The 22,015-nt window shown below is 42.9% G+C and overlaps 1 protein-coding gene across 4 annotated transcripts in view; it reads left to right on the forward strand.

The window, feature by feature from the left end:
* EXOC4 (exocyst complex component 4) overlaps positions 1 to 22,015 on the forward strand; it is a 584,936-nt gene that overhangs the window by 478,687 nt on the left and 84,234 nt on the right. For all 4 annotated transcript variants that reach the window (XM_039519698.1, XM_039519696.1, XM_039519697.1 and 1 more), the window contains exons 13-14: positions 7,285 to 7,440; positions 21,779 to 21,957. In XM_039519698.1, the coding sequence (XP_039375632.1) occupies positions 7,285 to 7,440; positions 21,779 to 21,957 (335 nt within the window). The remainder of the gene's footprint in view (positions 1 to 7,284; positions 7,441 to 21,778; positions 21,958 to 22,015) is intronic.

Below are 22,015 nucleotides of genomic sequence, written 5' to 3' on the forward strand. Positions count from 1 at the left end.
GTTTCAACCTGTAGTGTTAAGAAATTATTTCTTATTGCCTGATTTCATTCAGAAGAGTGTCATCTGGTTAAAGGCTACCTATAGGAATATTATTAACACCATATATGTACGCGTGTGGTGTGCGTGTCTATATACATATATATTATGTATTATTATTATTACAATTAATGTTCCTTTATTATGCGTGTTTCAATAAACGTTATGGACTGAAATCAGGCAGTAGGAAGTAATTTCTTTACAGCTGTTGGTCGAATTTGATAAAGGATCTTGCTTGCTTGCTATCTTGACGACATCCCTAGGATTGACACCTGCTGAGGAGTAATTAGGACAGCACTAATTTGGACTACCATATCCTGATTACAGCAGGAGGAAAAACAGGAAATGTTCTAGTTTTGCTGCTAGCAAATGACTGACAGAAATAGAAATCTATATACAGTTCACATGATTCAGAAGAGCATAACAAGGACAGGAGAAATTCTGCTACCCCTATTTCCATATATGTGTGCGTGAGAGAGAGTAGCTTGAGATATTCCAAAGAGATGATCAAATCCATAAGGTAGCAATGCCCTCTGCTGGGAGCTCTCATGTCGCCGAAGCTCTCACCCTGTGAACCCTGGTTTCCCCCAAGATTTTTGGGAAGGGCAGAGGTGAACCAACAATTAGTCTTAATGGACCCACCTTCAAACGTTGGTAACATTTGGAAATATTAAGGCTAAAGCTTCAACTGATGAAAATCATCTCCTTTAAAGTCAGTGGAACTCCCTCCACCTAAGGATTTGGCCCTACAAATGTACAGCTTAAATTGTTTAAGTGGTAGTACAATAAGGGTTAAGTCAAAGGGCTTTCTGGGAAGGAAGTTTTTGTGTGTGGATGATAGAGATGGTGGGCAGCAAATGACAGTATAAGGGAGCTACCATCTTCTTTGGAATTGAGGGAAACCACAAATATGAACAATGCAAGTCTTACTAACTAGTATACAAAGTGAGATGCCATGTTGACAGGCTCTTTATAAGCTAGAAAGGTAAATAATAGAAGACTTGTGCAGTGGACAGTTGGTTCCAACAACTGGAGCTTAGGAAGAAACTTTCCCTGGATGTATAGAATCCTAACTGTACCCTGCAGCATTTCTTAACCCTTCCTCTGACAAAGCAGGTATAGACCAGGATTGGATTGTATGGAGCACTAGACTTATTCATGGCCATTCCTAACCAGAGATTTCTGATTTGGAGGACTGGACCCACGTTTTTCAGCTGCCCTATGACAAAGGTTGCATGAATCCTGAAAGTGAAACTCATTCTTTGGTAGAGGGGACTGATATAGATCATGTGAAATGTTCACATTGTGCCAGAAACTTGAAATCTAAGGCTTTTCCAGTTCCGTTTCAGTTTTATTTTAATTTTCCAGTGAGGACAAGAACCCAACAAGATTCAAAATGTGTATGTAGATATCAAGAAAATCCCATGTTGTCATAATTAAAGATAACAAACTTTGGCAGGGTTATTAAGCCTTGTGCTTCAGGGTTTAAGTCAGTCTCTGGCAATTGGAGGTCAGGATGAGCCCTAATGTGGGAGACAGATTATCCCATATCTGCCTATTGTGGGGCACTGACATCTTCCTCTAAAGCATCAGATACTGGCCACTGTCAGAGAAAGGGCATTAAACTATCTGCACCTTGGTTCTGATCCAATCTGGCAAGTCCCATGTTCCTTGAAAATTTCTTAAATTTAAAATGTTCATGTTGACAAAGGTCAGTTTTCATCCTGAAAAACAGCATTTTGAGAATTCATATGTTTGGATGCAAAAAGTGCATTCACGAGTGTTTCGTCGAAAGCAAAATTGGGGACTGCAAAATGGCCCAGAGTGAAATTTGCAATTTTTTTTTTTTTTTAAATATTGGAGTGAAATGTTACTAAAAAAACATTTGCCAGCTTCCCCTATCCTGGTATTGGTGACATGGCCAGATCAAAAATATGGTCTCTTGCTGAATCGAATCAGTCTTTACCAAAGGATTGTCGCTGGGCTGGGGGATATAGCGAAGAACAATATGATGTTTTAGGAACTGGAAAAGACCTAACCACATCAATGTGGCTGCCCATTTTTGTTGATTCCAATCAATCCTTCCTCTTTTAGTTCCTCACCATGTTCCTCTTCCACCACAAACAAACCTTGCTGTGTCTTGAACTAGATAGCTGACCTTAGCTTTTCATGATGATTTATGCTGGTAGAGCTGCCAGATTTCCTTTTTTTAACTCTTTCAGGCAACCTGCCCTCACCCTCAGTCCCCCTCTAATTCCCTACAAACATTTTTTTCCAAAGACTGATTCCTGCTGTGCCACCAAGGCACAAAGAGCCTTAGGGTATGTCTACGCTGCAGTCGGGAGATGTGATTGCAACACATGTGGACATAGCCAAGATAGCTGTGATCAAGCTAGCTCACGTAACAATAGCAGTAAAGCCGTGGAGGCCGCTCAGCTGTGTACCCAAGATTGTAGGTGGGCAGATCTAGCCCATGCAGCCGGCTATCCCACCGCAGCTTCGCTACCATTGTTACTCAAGCTAGCTTTGATCTAGCTAGGACCAGGAGAATAGTTTGGGTATTTCTGCACGTGCTGCAGTCACACCTCCCAGCTGCAATGTGGACGTACCCTACGTGACTCATTCACAGTCATGTAGGAAGTCTGCAGCTGAGCAGGGAATTTATCCCAGGTCTCCAGAGTCTCAGGCTGGTGCCCTAACCAGCGGGCAGCTTCACTCCATCCTGAAGAGTGGCTGTTATTTGCTTTTTTTGACTCGTACCTGGTCTATTTAGATAGGGAAGCTGTTCAGGGAAGGGGCCGTCTTTGGCTCATATTGAGCACACATTAATAATAGATTCCAAACGCTCACCAGCGTGAGCAAATCACGGTTATGAATCACCAATTGCTAGAGTTTGGAGTAGCTTCTACCTTGGTCCTGCAAAAGAAAATATCATTCCCGACTGCGTTTGTCATGAAATAACTGAATCCAATTAGCCCCTCTGGCCCCCAGTTGTTTTCCTAATGAAAAGGCTTGGCACTCCAGCTGTGTCCAGGGACCGTTAGCAATCACTCTGCACAACTGCTCCAAAGGGGAAATGGTGCAAATCTGTGGCTACTAGCTCTGGCAGATGTTTTATGAATAAAACTCGCTGAGCTACGGAGGGGTGGACCCTTCTCAACGGTGCCCCATCACCTGTTCAAGTGTTACACCTATTTTCCTGCCCCCTCCTGGGAGCTACATACAAACAGCCACACAGATGGCTCTGTCTGTGGCCCATTGAGCTGTGAATTAATTAGCAGATTATGGCACTCGTGGTAATGATTAACCCCATTACTGTAGCAGAGTAATTGCACAGGGTTTTTTATGGTGGGGGGGTATTTGTAAACTACTATTCTGGACTCTAGTAAAGCTTTTCATAGCGTCTTATGATCTGTTAGTAAAGATATAAGTTAGATCAACGTGTATACGAAGTTATCATGTAGACTGAAATCCAGATGAAAGACCAAAGAAAGAGTACTGGTAAAGGGCCATGCAGTTGATTAGAGGCTGGATGTCCGGTGGGTTACCACAGGGATCAGTGCTAGCTCCCATCCTATTTAACATCTCCACTAATGAGCGGGTAAATGGAGTAAAAACAGCAGGTCAATAAAATCAGGAGGTGTTGCACACACACACAAGAGTTCTGTTTAAAGCACCAGTTGTATATGGCCCCATGAACAGGATATAATGCAAAAGTGAAGGATACAAACTAATGTTTCTGAAGCCAGATAATCAAGAACAATAGGAGAAAGACTCTTGAAAGACCATGATGCTGGAAAAGACTAGACAGACAATACATTGGGTCTGAGCTTGCAGTTCAGTATAGCAGTGACCAAACAAAAAAGCCCATGTGATTTTGAGCAGCTGATGTCTCACATTGTAAAGCAGACAGGTAACTGTGTCTTTCTCTGTACAATGCTGGTGAGAATGCTCTCGAAGACTGCATTCAGTCCTAGGCATCTGAAAGGATATGATAATGGTCTATAAATAATTGAAGAGTGTGAACAGTAAGGGCAGTGAGGAATTGAGGCTGTTAGAAGGGATGTAACTGGGAGTAATGGAATAAAATTAAGCTGAGAAAAACGTAGACACCGTATTAGGGGTTTTTCCCCCCAGAGTTAGATTTGTTCGACTGTGAAATAAACTTTCAAGGAAGTAGTAGTAGTTCCATTGCTTCAGTCATTTAAATTTTGATTGGACAAAGCACTAGCTAATATTGTATAGGGAACAGTCATCCTGCATTAGCAGGGGAAATGGATGGAAATGACCTCATTTGCCTTTTGTATCTCAAATGTCTAATAATAATAATTTAATAATAAATTAGTAGGAAACATTGATTTCTGACTCTTTATACAATGGTGCAGCATTTTTGTTCAAGACAACTTTTACCTGCATTTTTGCTTTGTTGTTGGGTTGTTTGTAGAGTGTTTTTTACATAAGGTTTTAGTTAGATTCCATTTTTACCAGTGAAAAAAGGCAAAGTTCCAAATAGCAGTAGGAGGCAAAATTGATATTCAGACATTGAGCTCTTGTGCTGCTGAAAACAAAAGTGCTTCATTTTGTCGGTGGCAGATTAAGCATGAAATATTAGGGTAGAAAAGTGAAGCTCATCTGCAAGTATATGTGACAAGCAGAAAGTGATTCACTTTTGCAAATGCTGTGTATTTGAGAATTTAGGGTTGCCTTCTTGGAGTTTGCTTGAAAGGTACCATCAGTTGATGAGTGTTCGTGGCGAGAGAAGGTAATCTATCCCGTTTAGAAGTAAATTTGTGTTGTCTTGTGGTACCTCATTGCCATTTTCATTATATTCCTTTTAGCAGCTCATAGACACTGGGTGAATTTAATTCCTTTTACCCCCATTCCTTTACCATAACATACCTTCAATACATTTAAAATAAAGGTGGCTTTTCCACACACCATAAAGCCTCTCAAAAATCACCAGTCACTAACACTTGGCTAATGACGGAAGTGTTTTAAGTTGATGTTAGAGAAGGTGGGTTTTATGTCAAGGCCATGCCAGCCATTGGCAGGTTTGGGGCAAATATCCTTAGGGTTTCCATTGCACTAACTGGAAATAAGGATCAGAACAGGTATACGTCTTCAGCACCTTCTGTCTTAAAGGTCTCAAAACATTTTACAACCATTAATTAATTAGATTCTTACTACCCCTCGATAGATGGTGGTATTCCCATTTAGGCCCAGTGCAGTGTAGAATCTTGTATTATCATAAAGGAAAGAGTGATGAGTTGTGCTGGGAGCTGAGGGGAACTTGACTCAGCTTTAATCTGTAGCTCAGCATCTCAGTAGGAGGAGATCATGTGTAAACCCATGTCTCTTGAGATGTTTCCTTTCTTCTCATACCCTGTCCATTTTTTACCTACCCCATGCTATTCAGAGTAAGAGTGAGTACACAAGGGGCTTGACTGCCACACACACTACCTTGCTGTTAACCTTACTGGGACCTGCATGTAGCCTCCACATCCACAACCCTGCTGCTCACCATGCACAGACTTCATAGATGGACAAACAGAAGCACCGAAAGCTTTGGGGACATGCTTAAGGTCACACGGAAAGTCAGTGATGGAGCTGGAACACAGCTCGTGAGCCTGTGAACTCTGACTTGCGCTCCCCTCCTTTAGCCACTAGAGCAGTTTTTCTCAGCTCCTTTCAAACTACTGACCACTTCACAAGAATTAAGGTTCTTAATTTCCTCCACTAGGGCACTGGTGGTCAGTGGAGAACAGTTGGGGAGGTTACATGTGCTAGATCATATGCTGCTATTCATCCCTGCGTAATTTCAGCTGGGAAAAGAGGCGCTAATCAGCACCTTTATTTGAAATGTCCCTTCTGTCACCTGGAATTACCAGCATGGTTTTCAAGAGCATAGACATTTGTTATACTGCCAAAAATGTTAAACAGGAACGTCTTTGTAATTGGAATGCAGTATAATCTTTGATTCAGGTTTACACAAACTGTTTAGCTGATATATCTCAGACGCCTCAAACAACTGGGAGTAGGGTATGGGGAGGGGGGGGAGGGATAGCTCAGTGGTTTGAGCATTGGCCTGCTAAACCCAGGGTCACGAGTTCAATCCTTGAGGGTGCCATTTAGGGCACAAAAAAGACCAAAAAAAAAAAAGTGTCAGGGACAGTAGTTGGTCCTGCTAGTGAAGGCAGGGGACTGGACTTAATGACCTTTCAAGGTCCCATCCAGCTCTGTGAGATAGGGGTGTGTGTGTGTATATATATGTATATATATATATATAAAAAAAAAGAAAGAAAGAACCATTAATCTTCTAGCCACTGCTTCAGATATACTCCCAAAGTTACTACCATTGGACAACTGGTATAGAATAAGTTGATGGTTTCACCCAGCCCTTACTGGACAGATTACCCATATGGCATGAGGTGTTGGCACTAGTTAGCAATCTCAGCAGAAATTCAAAAGAGCAAATGAGCCATGGAGACTAAACTACCCTCTACCCATATTAGAGATGAGCAAAAAAATTTGGCTGACTAGTAAATTTGCTGAAAATGCAGTTTGGGGTCAAATTCAGTGAATAGTTTCAGCCAAATAAAGGATTTTTTTAAAAAGTCAAATGTTTGTTTCAACATTTTCAAAAGACCCCTTTCAGCTTTTCGTTTTGAAACTGTTTTGAAATGTCACTGTTTATTTTAAGGAAACCAGAAAAGAGTGCAAAACCCATATCAAAACAAAAAAGTGAACAAAATTCATTTTGTGTTGACTGAAACATTTTGTTCAACCAAAAACGTTTTTTTATGTTTGTTTTTCCTTTGGTAAGAAAAAAAAATCCATTTGGGTTCAAAACTAACTGAATTTGGTGGGATTTTTCAGTTCAGCCACCAAAACAAAAAATCAGCTATTCTCTTAGCTCTGGATGAGCTCTTCATGTGGCGTAAATCAGTGTAGCACTATTGACTTCAAGGAATCTGAGGATCTGACCTCTATTGTCCCTTCAAAGAACGTAATAGAAGTGCATTGGAAGGGGCAGTGTGGAGAATCTTGCACTGCAGCTGCCTGTACAGCTTCCGTCCTGTGGATAAATGGCGAGTTGCACTCTTGGTTGACCTCCTCGTGGAGCTATTCATTAGTATTGTACATTTTTATAATGTAAAAGAGAGAGTATTAAGTATCTGTGAAGCCATTCCCCACACAACAAGTAAGACTTGCCCTTTTCCTAATGTGACCATTGTTGGTTTCACTTAGGGGCATTGCTCAGTCAGATGAAAAGCTGGTTATCAGTGCATCCTGGGCAAAAGATGACGACATCACCAGGCTCTTGAAGTCTCTGCCCAACTGGATCAACATGGCCCAGCCCAAGCAACTCAGACCAAAGAGAGAAGAAGAGGAAGACTTTATAAGGTAACATGTTTTTAGTTGACGTTCTAATACGCTTTGACGCTACGGTAACAATGGATTATAGTTATACAAATTACCTCTTTTGGCTAGTGTTTATGACCTCAGAACATAAACCACTTACGCGTGTGCTTAAGTCCATCCTTATTCAGCAAAGCATTTAAGCATGGACTTAAGTGCCATTTAATTCCATGAGACTTAAGCATGAGTTTAAAGTTAAGCACATGCCGAAGTGGTTTGCTGAACTGGGGTGTAACAGTACAAAGAATCCCTATGCAACTGCCTAATGATTCCTATTCTGTGGATTGCAGTCTTGAAGCAGGTCACCAGCAGGAATCTCATACTTCTTGGTATGTTGCTGAGCTCCATCGACATGTGCTCTGCTTGCTGTGGGTGGGCAGAGAAACCTGCCCTTAGTTATCCCTTTCCTAACAGCCAGGATGGAGAGAGGAGGAAGTGGAGATCTACCACTCCCAAGAGCCAGAGGGGAGGAAAAGAAAAGGAGTGGAATTCTACCTCTGCTGGGAGTTCTTTGAACCATGACAGGAACTGGCACAAAGGGAGGTTTTGGTTCATGGGAAATGAAAGGGGCAATGGTGGTCACAGGACATCAGGGGTCACTGAAAGGGAAAGCTGAGAACAAGTGGGGATGGGGCTGCAATGAGGGCCACGGTCAGTCCATTACAGAATGGAATGGAATATGGATGGATGTGTCTACTTGCAATCAAAGGTGTGGTTGCAGCTTCGGTAGGCATAGCCGCACTAGCTTCAGTCTAGCTAAAATAGCAGTAAAGGCTTGCATGCCTGCCCAGAACCCTGTGTATTCACTCATGTTGCTAGCCTGCTTCTGGTTCCGTGCCACAGTGTCTTCTCCACTATTTTCAGGCACACTACCTGGGTTGCAATCACACCTCCAATTTCAACGTCAACATATCCTAAGACTCCTCCCAGCTACTAGCAAACCTCAGTGGGAATCTTTGGAAGATCACCTAAACCCAAACAGCAGGATGGTTTTTATCTTCCATATTAACGTGAACCAAAACATGTAACGTTCCAAACTATTTAAAAGACAAATGGTCAGATATGCTTCACAGTGAACAACAGGCAGTGCCTATGAATCATTGGCTTATGCTGAAGAAGCTAGTCATCTTCACATTTCTGGTTAGCCACAAGCCTGTGCTTTCCCATCACTATTCATCGTTTCTTTGATTGGCATTTAGCTATAGTATTGTAAGAGCAAGGGAAGCTGTTTAAAATTAATCTAATTCACCCAAATTATCTTTTTACTTATTCAGTGAATGCAAGAATGATAAAATAAAGATGATGCAGTTTAGAGAAAGGAATGATTAACAACGTAAATCACGGGTAGTTGAGGAACTGTTTGCTCATGCTGCACTGGTGTCGGTATATTTTAAAAATCCTGTTTGATATTTGGGAGTCTGGGAGAGAAAACCATATATTGCTTGTGAAGTAAACTTGCAATTCTTGTGGTTTTAGCCTTCATGAATTATCCCTCCTTTCCTACAGCTAGGCTTAAAGCTGGTCTTAACATCTTTCCTTTCCTTCCACTATTTGGTTTTCTTATGGCTAATGCTGGATCATACTGATCAAAGTTAAAGTCTTAGGATAAAATCCTGGCCACATTGAAATGAGTAGCAAAATTTTCATCAGCTTCAGTGGTGCCCCCAAGATTTCAACCTTAATGTCGGTTCTTTTTTTTTATTTTTTTATTTTTCTATCCATTGATTGAAATTTCTTCATAAGCAATGTGACTTATAAACTTTCCTTAGGAAGCGATTTGATCTCTAATTTCTCCTGGAAGCTGGAAAGTAGCATTTAATTCTTTCTCCAGGTTTTGTCCTATTTTCCCATTTAGCTAATTTCTATCACCATTGAAGCTGAAGTTTTTGCTTCTGTTGTTGTTTACACCTTGGTATCATCGATATATGAGAGCAACTCTGGGAATAACATTCACTGTCTAACTGTTGCTGCAGAGCCCGGGGGAAACAATACATTGTTTTTATGGGTCCCACAGAAATTCAGGCGGAGGTTAATTTCTCACTGACTCGTGAGCCTGCTAGGTCCAGTTGTCTGTTATCCAATCATCCAAGGTATTTTAAAGATGCATATTACCTTGCTATTTAACCGTCTTCATACATTGGTATGACAAGGTGCACAGACCTTCCTCCTAAGCTAGCAGGGAAAGAGTTAGGCCTGGGAAAGGCCACAGCTGGGGTGCACCAAGGGCAGTAGCACTAAGGGGGGGCAGAGCCAGCGGGGAGGAAGGGGGTGTCTCTCTCTCACTCTGTCTAGGAGGGCAGCAGTGGGAAGACAGCAGAGCCGAAGGTGTGTGGTAGGAAGAGTTTCTCCTGTGAAACTCTCCATGGGATGTTAGGACTGTGTTAGCGCAGTAAGGGAGCGAGCACTGGGGAGAGGGCTGGATGGACTATTGAGCCTGGAGAAAGACTTATGTGGAGGTGAATGTTTTGCTAATCAGTCAGATCCCAGAGCTCTGATTTGAAACACCTTCCACCCCCTATCCCTGCTGTGTAGCATTTTGATCAAAAGGAAAGAAACCGAGGCAAGGCAATGCCAGGCACCCAGTCTGGGGAGGGAGCAACGCCCTGCCACAGTTGTACTTAAACTATTTGACAATATCCCTTTAAGTATATTAATTCCATTACGTTCTGATACTAGTCTTTGGAGGATTGGGGGGGGGGGGGTGCCGTTAATTTTTTTCTTTTCCTTAGATTTCCTGTGACTCATTAGCTTAATTAGAGTGAAGAATCAAAATAGTGTCATTACAAAAACCTCATGCATATCTCTGTTAACAGTGATTGATTCTGTTGTCTTTAACCTGCCACTGTCTCTGTTGTGATTAGATGTCAAAAGTCAGGGTAGGGAGTGGGTGAATCTCCCCATTAATATTCTTGTGTGGTTGGATAGACAAAAGAAACCTGATTGAGCATATTATAGTAGCTTGGAACTTGGCAAGGACAGGAAGGAAAGAACAGTCATGCCTCTCCTGATATAATTAGTTTTTGAAGCTGAGAAGGCTATTTGGCACTTGGCTGGATGTGAAATAAAGTGCCCTTCTTGCTGTATAAAGGTTAGCATTCGGTTCATTACTGAATCAGGCATGTTAGAGATAAAAACCAAAAATGTATTATTTCCAGGCTTAACTTTGAATGGAAAGAATAGAAAAGAATGTTAGATCTGACCACTGGCAAATCACAGCAACCCCCCTGGTCTTCTGTGTTGCAGCTGCTCTGTAGCACAAGAGGTGGCAAGGGCACTACATTAAAGAGGCAACGCGTATGAGGAGAGCTGTGAAAAAGAAAGCAGCACCCGTGTTGCTCATCCCAGCATCCTGGGAGTTCACAGGGTGAAAATCATTTTGCTGCAGACCTCAAGCTGAGCTGTGTTTGAGGAGCTCTCCAGGATGGAGATGGCGATAGAGCAGAATGTATTTGGCTGCACATCTCAAGTAACAGATCTGCAGGTACAATAAGGATAATTGGGTGACTTGAATTCCTCCCAATATGGTCTTGTTCTGGTGTCAGAACTCCTAACTTTGGACCCGATTTTCAGACTGGAGTCCGTGGTGCTATGCCAATTTCCACCAGCTGAGAATCTGGTCCTTCTTATTGTGACGGTTAATTGTACTGGGTTCTGATTTATAGCTTTGTACTAAATGTATAGTGCCAGATTCTGCCGTTCTTACTCTGGCCAAGTAGTGCCTTACTTCCCAAGTTGCCGTTTTCATTTCACTACGGCTACTCACTGAATGAGGTGCTACTCAATGCGAGTAAGGGAGAATCTGATCCTTTATGAGCCCATCTGATGGCTCTATGTATCGTTTCTGTCTGAATAAACTGCATCTTTACTTCGGGGGAATCTGTCCTACAGTGCCCATGCACCCAACTCCCAGCATCTGTAAGAGCAGAATGCTGGGGGTGGGGGCGGGGTTTATGGTGTATTGGAGCATCACTCATAAAGGGCAGTGCTAAGGATGCATTGCGGAGATAGCATGAACCATAACTCTGTATATTATGGTTTTCAGAGGTTTGAGGTTAGCTGAACACAATGTTCCAAAAGGGCACAGGGTACCACCAAGCGAACTCCGCATTAACAAAGATTTGGGGCATTTGGTTGTTCTTTCAAGTATTTCTCTGCATCCCCATACACCACAGCCCAACTCTCCTCCTCCACGGCCTCTGCCTCCTTGGCAATGATTATCCAGCCAACAGAATGCACTGGCTGCATGTTAGTCGCTTCGCTTCCCCTGTATGATCTCCTGTCTCTCTGCTTGTCCACCACAGCCCAGTTCTCCCTCCTCAGCCTCCTCCTTATAGAGAGGTGGGTGTTAGAATGGGACCTGCAGGTTGAGGAGCTGGGGAAAGGATGCAGGAACAGTCCAGAGACTAGCATGGAGTAAGTAGGGGCATTTTTCAGATGGGGAGACAGACCTGAGGTGGGGAGAATTTGGGGGCACAGAGCTGAAGCCCCCAGCAACCCTCACTCTGCATCTCTGACCCTCTCCTTTCTACACCCCCCTTCATTGTACTGCTTCGACACACACATTCCCCACTGTGCCCAGTGTGGTTTTACTGGTCCCAAAGGTGTTACCCCACCGCTGCTCTGACACTGCTCCAGCATTCCCTCCATCACACCCTTTGCTCTGACCGCCCCCATGCTCCCGCTGCTCTGAGCCCCCTACACTCACACCAGCTCCATCCTCCTCCTTGCCAGCCCATGCCCCTGGTAAGCTTGGACGGGCAATGGGAGGTGGGGAGGCAGTGGGATTGTGAGAAGTGTATGCACAAGCTGGAGGCAGGAGGGGGCAGGAGAGTGGAGATTCAGAGTGCTTACGGGAGTATTTCATCTTCGTATTTAATTAATGCTAATTTCCTGGACTCTACTTCTAAAGTAAAATCTGCGTCTGCCTGTGGTTTTCTAGGGCACTTCAAAATATCATTTTTAAACTGGACATTTCTGTCTCTGGGAAAAACCTTCAACAGGAGTCCCTGCAGAATGCAGGCAGAGAGCAAGGAACATTTACCACACACATCCTCTGAAAACTGCCAATGCTGGGGTTCACATAGCCACAGCTATCACCTCGAGCCACCCAGTTACCGTAAGAGTCTGCAAATCCTTTCACGCTCAGCAGAGCCCTAGTCTTGCTGCCTATGAGCATTTCATTCTTTTTGGCTTGAACTACTGATGCTCCGGAGTTCCTAATTAACCCTGAATGACGTATTCAGTATAACTGACACACCCACACCCACACCCACCCACACACACACACACACACACACACACACACACACCCCAAATGGGCAAGGGGTGTCATGTAGTAGCTGAGATAAATCCCAAGCGGCTGAGATCAGTGTGAGGATGATTAGAGCCATAGTTTGAGCCCAGGTGTGTGCAAAACAAAAAAATTAGAACACAGGTGATTTTTGTAAACACGTATTGGAGAAGCAGCATCTCGGAAAGGTCTTGCCAAGAGACCCCACATTTGGACCACTAGCCCTACTCCGCACCCCCATGAGGCAGAGCAAATTTCAAGAGAATCTGAGCTATTGCGTGGCTTTTAGAGCACTTAGAATAGGAGACTTTTAAACTCTCAATCTTAATTAGAACAGAGCTCCTGCTCCACTAGAATATTTCTATACAAACATACATCTGCAATTTGTTATTACTATAGATGTTTAAAATGCTAACGGTCCTTAAATTGACTGATTTCTTAAGAGTTGTGGCGGAGGTGGATCTCGAAGAGTCGTGGTCGTTAATACCTTTACCAGTGTAAGCTGAGTTAATGATGAAGATACTCAAACCTCATGCCAGCTGATTGCCAGCAAAAGGCCAAGGACGAAATCTCTCCTCCTTCTCCCTCCTCTCATCCGTGTGCAACATGTACACTTGGCGATGTTTAGTTATTGATGTTTCCTTCTTCTGAAGTCTCAGGCCCCTGCTAGGGGCAGAATGCCAGATTTAGCTGGACCAGTCCTGAACCAGAATGTCAGAAATCAAGTGACTCTCTGACACAACCATCTGTTGTGGTGCAGTGGGAGGTAGGACTAAATGGACTAATGACAATTCCTATGTGCCTGAAGCGACAACTGTATTAAAATTGGCATTTAAGGGCCTTTTTGTTGGTGCTGAAGTGTGACCTTTGTGATCACGCAGTGTGGAATCAGGACAAATCTAGGAATCTGACTTTGGGGTGGGTTAGGGTTCTTTCCTCACGCCAGTTAGACTCACTGACTGATCCCAGACATGAGGAGCTGTGTAAGCTCGAAAGCTTGTCTCTCTCACCAACAGAAGCTGGTCCAATAAACGATATTACCTCACCCACCTTGCCTGAGCTCAGGCTGAGGCACTCCTGCTTGCTAGGCAGTGTGCAGCCTAGGTCTATCATGGCTGCAAGTTGTCATTATCTGATGGCTGTTGAGTGGCCTATGTGAAATTAGTTTGCGGATTTCTGTCCAATCCCCGTGAAAAATATCTACATCAGAAAAATCCCCTTATTGGGGATCTCAGCAGTGAGGCCTAGAACTAAATGGGCCCTGGAAGACTGAGCTCTTCTTCAACGTCAGGGGACAGTCCCTCCAATTGAAGCACAGAGGTGCAACAGTTTGTGCTGCACTTGTTCTGTGATTGCAGAGAAGAGTCTTTTTCTTTCCTCTTTCTGTGGATTGCATAGACTCATGATTCAACCCTCAGAGAAATGGCTGTGGCATGTGGAAATTTAACACCCGCTTTCAGATTCGTTACTCCTGCAAGATGCATCCTCCATTGAAATGAACTTAGCAACAGTCCTGGGGCTCTGCTAAGCCTTGTTACTGTTACACAGCATATTACAAGACATTTGCTAATACACAATGGTGCATTAGGCAACATAATTGAAACTGAATTAGACTGGTCCAGGAAATGAACAAAGAACATCATGTGATGCATTATCCTTCTTATTTTATTATTTTAAGAATAAATTAGTGACCCACTGTCTTATGGTCCTGTGACCTCTTATATGTGCAGCTGTCCGGTGCTGATCTTGCTTTTCTCTCTTACAGATCCCTGGGATCAAGTGATATATTTGTTTCAGATCTCAGTGACCCTCCAATTTAGGTCAGTGTTCGAGGGGGCTAGATCCGTGTAGTGTAAAGCAGCATAGCTTTGTTGATTTTTCTCGCCTGTATTGCCGTGTGGAAGTCCAGAGAAATGTCCTCACAAGTTGAATCTTTGCGACTACTTTGCAACAAACGAGACTACAAATTCTGTAAAAAGTTATTGAATTTGCTTTTATTGGTCTTGTTGCAGAGGGTCATGTTAGAGTGATTCCTTTGGCAGAAAACACCCACTCTTGTTGGTCTTTGTTTTGGTGCTTGGACAATATCTTTATGATCCTCGTACCACGTTTGGAACAGAGAAGACAACTGAAGTGAAGCCAGGGCCATTTTTCTAAATTCTTTTTGATAAACAAGAACAATATTTTTGCAGGATTTTTGGTTTGTTTCTTTCAATTCAAGTGAAAGGTGTCTGCCTTGGTAACTTTTGTGTAAAGCTTTTAAATGTAGTCTCCAAGTCTCAGCCAGGGCTAAGCTAGGAGGTTGACTTTGTGGCTAAAGCACAGAGCTATACGTCAGGAAATCAAAGTTCTATTCTCCACTTGCTGTGTGATTTTAGGCCATTTCCTATGCAGTTGGCCAGCAGGGGAATCCCAGCCTTCCTTCTAACTAGCTTGCTGAGGAAACTATGGGGCATCTTTTTTCAACACACAAAGGAAATCCTTCTTTCTCACTGGTGTACCATATGCACTGTAAGAATTGAGTGGTATCGGGGATGCTGGCAAGCATAGCAATTATAAATGTATATTTACTCTGAGGCAGCACAGTCTCATTGGTTTAACTCAGAGCTGGGATCCAGAAACTCTTGTGCTCTTGCATGTGCTCTGACACTTATGTGCTATGTGGTCTTGGGCAAGTCACTTAACCGCTCTGTGCCACAGTTTCACCATCTATCAACAGGGGTTGTGAAGAATAATTAGTATTTGCGGAGGTGCCACCTAAGTGATAAGTATTAGTATTCTATATTATGCTTCCCACGGGCCACTGCACATACGTTCACCTCTTGTCTGGCCCCTGATATTCTGGACCACTGGCTACAAGCTCTGCGCAGTGCTATTAACTGAAGTTTGAATTCACTCTGCTGCCTGTCAGCTACGAGTGTCTGACTCTCACTCTGAAAAACCAGCCCTTCGAGAGCTGCTGCGAAGCACAGTGTGGGAAATGACAAAAGGGACCTTGTCAGAATGGTAAATTTGCTCCTGAGGGAATTTCCCAAGAGGTATTTTTTTTTTCCTCTGCCCTCTGTAATTTTTCCCTTGGGGGGCTAGAGAGGGAAAAGGGGAGGGCGACACTCAAATGGCCCCTCTTGTTTGCACAGCTCCCTGGACACATTCTCCCAGTGAACTGATTCATATTCATCATTTGCTGAAAGAATAATTGAAGCTAATTTCTTGGCCATGAAAAGGGAGAGTAGCAGTAAGTGAATGTAAAGCTGTTGCCAAGGGCACATAGGAGGCCTCATTCCATCACTGTTTTGTATTGATGTGGACACTTGGCTGGTTTTCAGCCCTGCTCTGGCATGGCCACAATGCCTTATCGTAGCAAAGGTGATCTTGATTTATCACGTCTGCCCTTCGTTGGCCCTTATTTTTAAGCCCACTTGTTTTCCTTTCACTGTGCAAGTATTAAAGTAAGAGCGAGGGAAGCCTCATGTCACCATCAAATCACGTCCTTCCAGTCTAAGTCAATGTGTGATTTAATTTTATTAACATCTCATCCCCTGAAAAACATAGACATTGCTTCTCCGGAAGAGGCGAGAGAACCCATTCTTTCTGCTGGATATTCATTTTAGGTGCAGAGTACTGTCTTCCGCTGTGCGTCCCTATGTGTGCAATGCTAAGAACATGCTATGCACGTTACAGAGTAGCCAATAAAATAGAACAGATCTAAAGCCAATCCTGGTATTAGAGAAAGAATATTAGAGAAATAGAGATGACACAGCAGAGGAGAACGGAATGATACTTACACAAGCGGTGTTTTTGTTAGTCAGATGACTTAATCACACCAGACCTGCATTCTTTGGCAAAAAGGAGATTAAGAGTTGACACTATTGACCCACACACAAATCCTTATGGGAAACAAGAAGATAAAAACACAACAAGGCTATTGGAGCTAATGTCAAATACAAGAATAAGGAAAAATCTCCAATGAAGGAACAGCTGGATACTGAAGAAATGCACTTGGATTTTCTTTACACATTGTGTAGCTGATATGTAATAATTCTCTCGCTCTCTCTTGCGTGTGTGTATGTGCACGCGCACCCCTCAATACAGTGAGGAATTCACTATTGTTAACGTTCCACAAAACACTCCATTACAAACCTGTTGTTTTTCATGTTTCTAGCTTTCCTCAATATTCACCTTTTGGAGCTGGAATTTTTCATGTTAAGTATCTGCCACAAATTGTATTTTGTTGTTGTTGTAAACTTGAACAAAATCCTTTCCTTTTAAAAAAACAAAACAAAAAAGCCTTGCATTAGCAAAATTTTTGAATGTAACATTAAGGCTGCTGAGTTGGGCACTCAGTAAAGGAAATTCAAGAGTTAAGGCGAAATGTGCTACCTTAACTCTGACCCCTGGTGATGTGTATGACAATATATTTCCCAAATTCATGCTCATCTGGTATTTCAGACATATGTTTATATATAAACTTCAGAAGGAAAATATATTGTTTGAGAAACAGTATGTAATGGCGTATCTGAAGACACTCATAATATACACGGAGGTCAGAGTTAAGGTTTAGCATTTCCTTACTTTTAAGTGCTTAGCTGGGCAAACATAATATTCCATTAATGTAAAGGGGGAGGAATTATAGGGGATTGCATTTAATATCTATTGTGAAACTTGCCATAAGCAGGCACCCAAAAGACCAGCAAAAATAAGTTGCTTCATACAGCTGGGTGTTAACTGAAGGTAAAACAAAAAAACCAAACCCACTCTGGGGATACTTTGAAGTGGTCTTTTAAGACGGAGTTGCTTGTTGAAGGTTATCATCATTGCAGATTTCAGTATGTGTGTAATGATGGAATTGTGAGCTTGGATTTCTGCTGCCAAATAGATACATTTGAGAAAACAAGTGAACATATTTGCTGTAATTTTGCTATAAATTCCTACTAAACCGTTGTTCTCTTAGAATAAATGACTGTTTCCCATACATGCCAACAGTAATTTAGCAGCATAATTTCATTGTAAGGGACACATTTGTTCCCACCCTGTGTTAAAAAAAATAAATATGCAGTAGTGTGGGATGTAGATTTTATGGACCTGAGTTTGGGATGGTTGTATGATTCATGTAATGGCTATGCGGGTCACCCCAAACAAGTGCCAATAAAACTGTTTTGGGAAAGAGTTGGAGTCCTTTGGGTACAAATTACATTGTAATGGTAATGGCAAGCTAGTGTTTCGTAATCCAACAGTTCAAACTGCGGTCTGTGAAGAACTGCGTAGTTACATTGTGCTAACTCCACTCCTTGTTTCCAGCTGCTAAACCAAGTTAAAAGAAGCTAAAAATATGTTAAGTGTTTCCTCTTATTACATTTTCATGTAAAAAAATTGTTGTAGTTTCCACAGGGATGTTATTCGGTTCATAGATCCTGTCGGAAGAGACCACTGTGATCATCTCATCTGACCTCCTGTACAGCACAGGCCATAGAACTTCCCCAAAATAATTCCTAGAGCAGATCTTTTAGAAAAACATCCAATCTTCATTTAAAATTTCTCAGTGATGGAGAATCCACCACGATCCTTGGAAAATTGTTGGTTAATCTCTCTCACCATTAAATATTTGTCTAGCTTCAACTTCCTGCCACTGCTAGTGTGGCAAATGATGGTCCACATGGGAGAGGAGAAGGTGTCCATGAGACATACCCACCATTAAGATGTGGCACACTCCAGAAGACATTGTAAGGACATCTGTACTAGCTACCAAGGCAGAGCTGAAATGAGATATTCCCTTGCTGTTTGACAAGTTGCTTAAGTGTACACTACACAGTACAGTTAGGGCGCTAGGTTGGGACTCAGGAGATGTGGGTTCTCTTCCCGGCTGTGCTTCAAGACACCCTGTGTTACTTTGTGCAAATCATTTAGTCTCTGTGCTTTGGTTCTCAATCTGCAAAGCAGCTGTTCTCTACCTCACAGGGGTGTCGAGAGGATAAACGTATTAATGATTGGGAGGTACTCAGATGCTAGGGTAACGGGGGGGCATAGAAATACCTAAGATGGAGACTGATATGACATAATTTTTAACTGTCTGCCCTTATGGTCAGTCTTGTTGGATCTCTTTCTCTGTCAGCCATGAAAGTGTGTTGGTTGGGGAGCACAGCTGGTGTGGTAAATGTAAGTACCATTATGACAACTTCCAGGAATCTATTAGCAATGCCCAGCCTTTCCATAGGAGGAGCCTGGGGGGATTTAATCAATTCCAAACAGCCATGAGACTGATTAAAATCAGTCACATGCTGTAGAGGAAAAAGGAGCCAAATTCAATCCTGGTGTATTTCCACTGAAGTCAAAGGTGTCCCCTTACCTCCAAATCTTCAGCATTAGCCCACAGATGCTACTCCCTCCCAGAACCATGCTGTCAGAGATAACAGCTCCACAGCACCACCTTGAGGGATGTAGCATGCACATATTTCTTCACATTCTCAAGCAAAATCCCTGAAAATGAAGGGGTTTTAAAAAAAATTTAATTAAATGTTTACAATTTTAAACCCCATTCAGATTTGTCATTTAATAAAACAAAAATAAGTGCAGTGAAACTCCCTTGGGGGAGGGATAGCTCAGTGGTTTGAGCACTGGCCTGCTAAACCCAGGGTTATGAGTTCAATCCTTGAGGGGGCCATTTAGAGATCTGGGGCAAAATCAGTACTTGGTCCTGCTAGTGAAGGCAGGGGGCTGGACTCAATGACCTTTTGGGGTCCCTTCCAGTTCTATGAGATAGGTATATCTCCATATATTATTATTATTTTTATTTATACTTAAACAAATCTAGTTTGAGGTACTGGCCGTGTGACTGCTTGCGTGGTTTAAAAGACCACTGATGGAATTATTTTCCCACAGCTATTCATCTATTATTCTCAGTGGCATGAGTTCTCATTGTAAGATCTAGTGGCTTAAAGTTGAAGTTGGCAACGTTCAAGGTGGATATAAGATTACATTTTTAACAGTGATGGTAACTAATGATTGGAACAACTTACAAAGGCCTGTAGTAAATTCACCATCACCTGGAGTCTTTAACTCAAGGCTGGATGTCTCAATCAGATACGGTTTAGTTCATCCACAAGTTATTGAGTTTAGATGTGGAAAATAGTGGGTGAAAATCTCTGGTTTATGTTATCCAGGAGGTCAGACTAGATGATCATAATGGTCCCTTCTGGTCTGTGTGTCTCAACCTGTGTAAGTGCTTAGTGTTGGTTTTACATGCAGGTAAATTTGGCAAGATTATTTTGGAATCTGGCGTTTAGCACTTTGCCGGGCTAGTCCTCTCAAGCCCTGTGGAGAAGAGCATGGCAGAGGGCTAAAACAGAGTGCAGGAGATGATTGTGACACAAACCTGAAGGACAGTGAAACCTGAAGAACAATGAAAGTAATAGGTGGCAGGTTTAAAACAAACATAAGAAAGCACTTCTTCACACAATGCACTGTCAACCTGTGGCATTCATTGATAGGCTACAACCTGTGGATCTAAGGCAAAAAGCATAACTGGGTTCAAAAAAGAATTAGCTAAGTTCCTGGAGGATAGATCCATCAATGGCTATTAGACAAGATGGTCAGGGATGCAGCCCTGTTCTCTGGGTGGCCCTAAAACTCCAACTGCCAGGAGCTGGGACTGGATGACGGGATGGATTACTCAATAATTGCCTTGCTCTGTTCATTCCCTCTGAAGTGTCTGGCACTGGCCACTGTCTGAAGACAGGATACTGGGCTAGAAGGACCATTGGTCTGACCAATTAAGGCTGTTCTTATTGTCTATGTTCATATGACCCCTGGAAGAAGTTCCTTGGAGCTTATGTATAAATCAATGTGCTGTGTAAACACATTTGTCTTGATTGTCACTTTTCACCAAATACTACATCTGTGCTAGTAAAATAATACAGAGCCTAATTTTCAAAGCTGTTTATTTGCCTCCTTGTTCTTTTGAGCCATCAAGCTCCATGGTATGTTTCATTTGATGTATGTATGAAAAATGATTCAGAAGCTGAAGGGACTGACTTACAAGGGAAGATTAAATGAACTAAATATGTGTAACTTGTCTAAATGCCAACTACCGGGAGACATGAAAACAGAGATACATGCATCTGAAAGGTGTATTTGCTAAGGAGGGACTGGAGTTGTTTAGAGTGATGCTAGGAGAAGAAACTGAGAGTAATGGGATGAAGTAGAAAGAGTGCAATTCAGGCAGAATATCAAAGAAAACTCCATGAGAATGAGATGAATTGAATGGTAGAATTGTTTCTCCCAAAATAGATAGTGTCCACAAAGCTGGTAGAAGCTCCAGCACATGAGACATTTAAAACTAGACTGGACACAGCTCTTAAGAACTGAGAGTAAGGAACAATCCTACATTGGCAAAGGGTGGATGATCTAAATCGGTGGTTCTCAACCTTTTTGGGCTCAGAACCCATTTGTACATGTTTATGGCCTGTCACGACCCAGTAAAAAGTCTGGGGGTAGAGGCCCTGCAGTGGTTTCGATTGGGTCATGGCCCCCGGGGATGGAGTTTGGGTCCTCCCTGGCACTCACCCCCCAGTGGCGACTCCTGCAGCTCCTGTGCTGTGGGGCTGGCTGGGCTTGGCTCTCTGTCCTGGGTGTTGAAACCTCCGGGACTGCAGCACCTCTCAGGTCTGGTCCCACCATCCTGACTGGTCCAAATTTGTATGAGTGGAGTTGTGACATGGCTTATGGAGTTGAAGTGCCGCTTACTCAGATTTGACCTATCCGTATTCCTGTCGTCATAACAGCTGAGCCAAACCTGAGTGGCGCTGGGACCCCCGAGGTTGCAGTGCCTGGAGCAGGGAGATGAGCCCAGCCAGCCCAGTGGGACAAGAGCCTCAGGAGCTGCCATGTAACCCTCTGAAACATTCTGGTGATCTAATTTTGGGTCCTGAACCATGGGTTGAGAAACCTGGTTCTAAATGACCGAACCAGTCCTTGCCCATCTCCACTCTTGTTGACTCTGTGATATATTAACATGCCTGGTTCATGTTTGCATTTCAGGGCTGCCTTCGGCAAAGAGTCAGAAGTTCTCATTGGGAACCTGGGAGATAAACTAATCCCGCAGCAGGAGATCCTGCGTGATGTCAGTGACCTGAAGGCCTTGGCCAATATGCATGAAAGCCTGGAGTGGTTAGCTGGTCGCACAAAGGCAGCCTTCTCCAACCTTCCAACAGCCCAGAGTGAGTAGCTGTCATGGGTCTCTTGATTGTACGGAAACATTGGTGTTTATGGTAAAAC

The sequence above is a fragment of the Mauremys reevesii genome, linkage group 1 (genome assembly GCF_016161935.1).
Source record: "Mauremys reevesii isolate NIE-2019 linkage group 1, ASM1616193v1, whole genome shotgun sequence".
Classification (NCBI taxonomy): domain Eukaryota; kingdom Metazoa; phylum Chordata; order Testudines; family Geoemydidae; genus Mauremys; species Mauremys reevesii.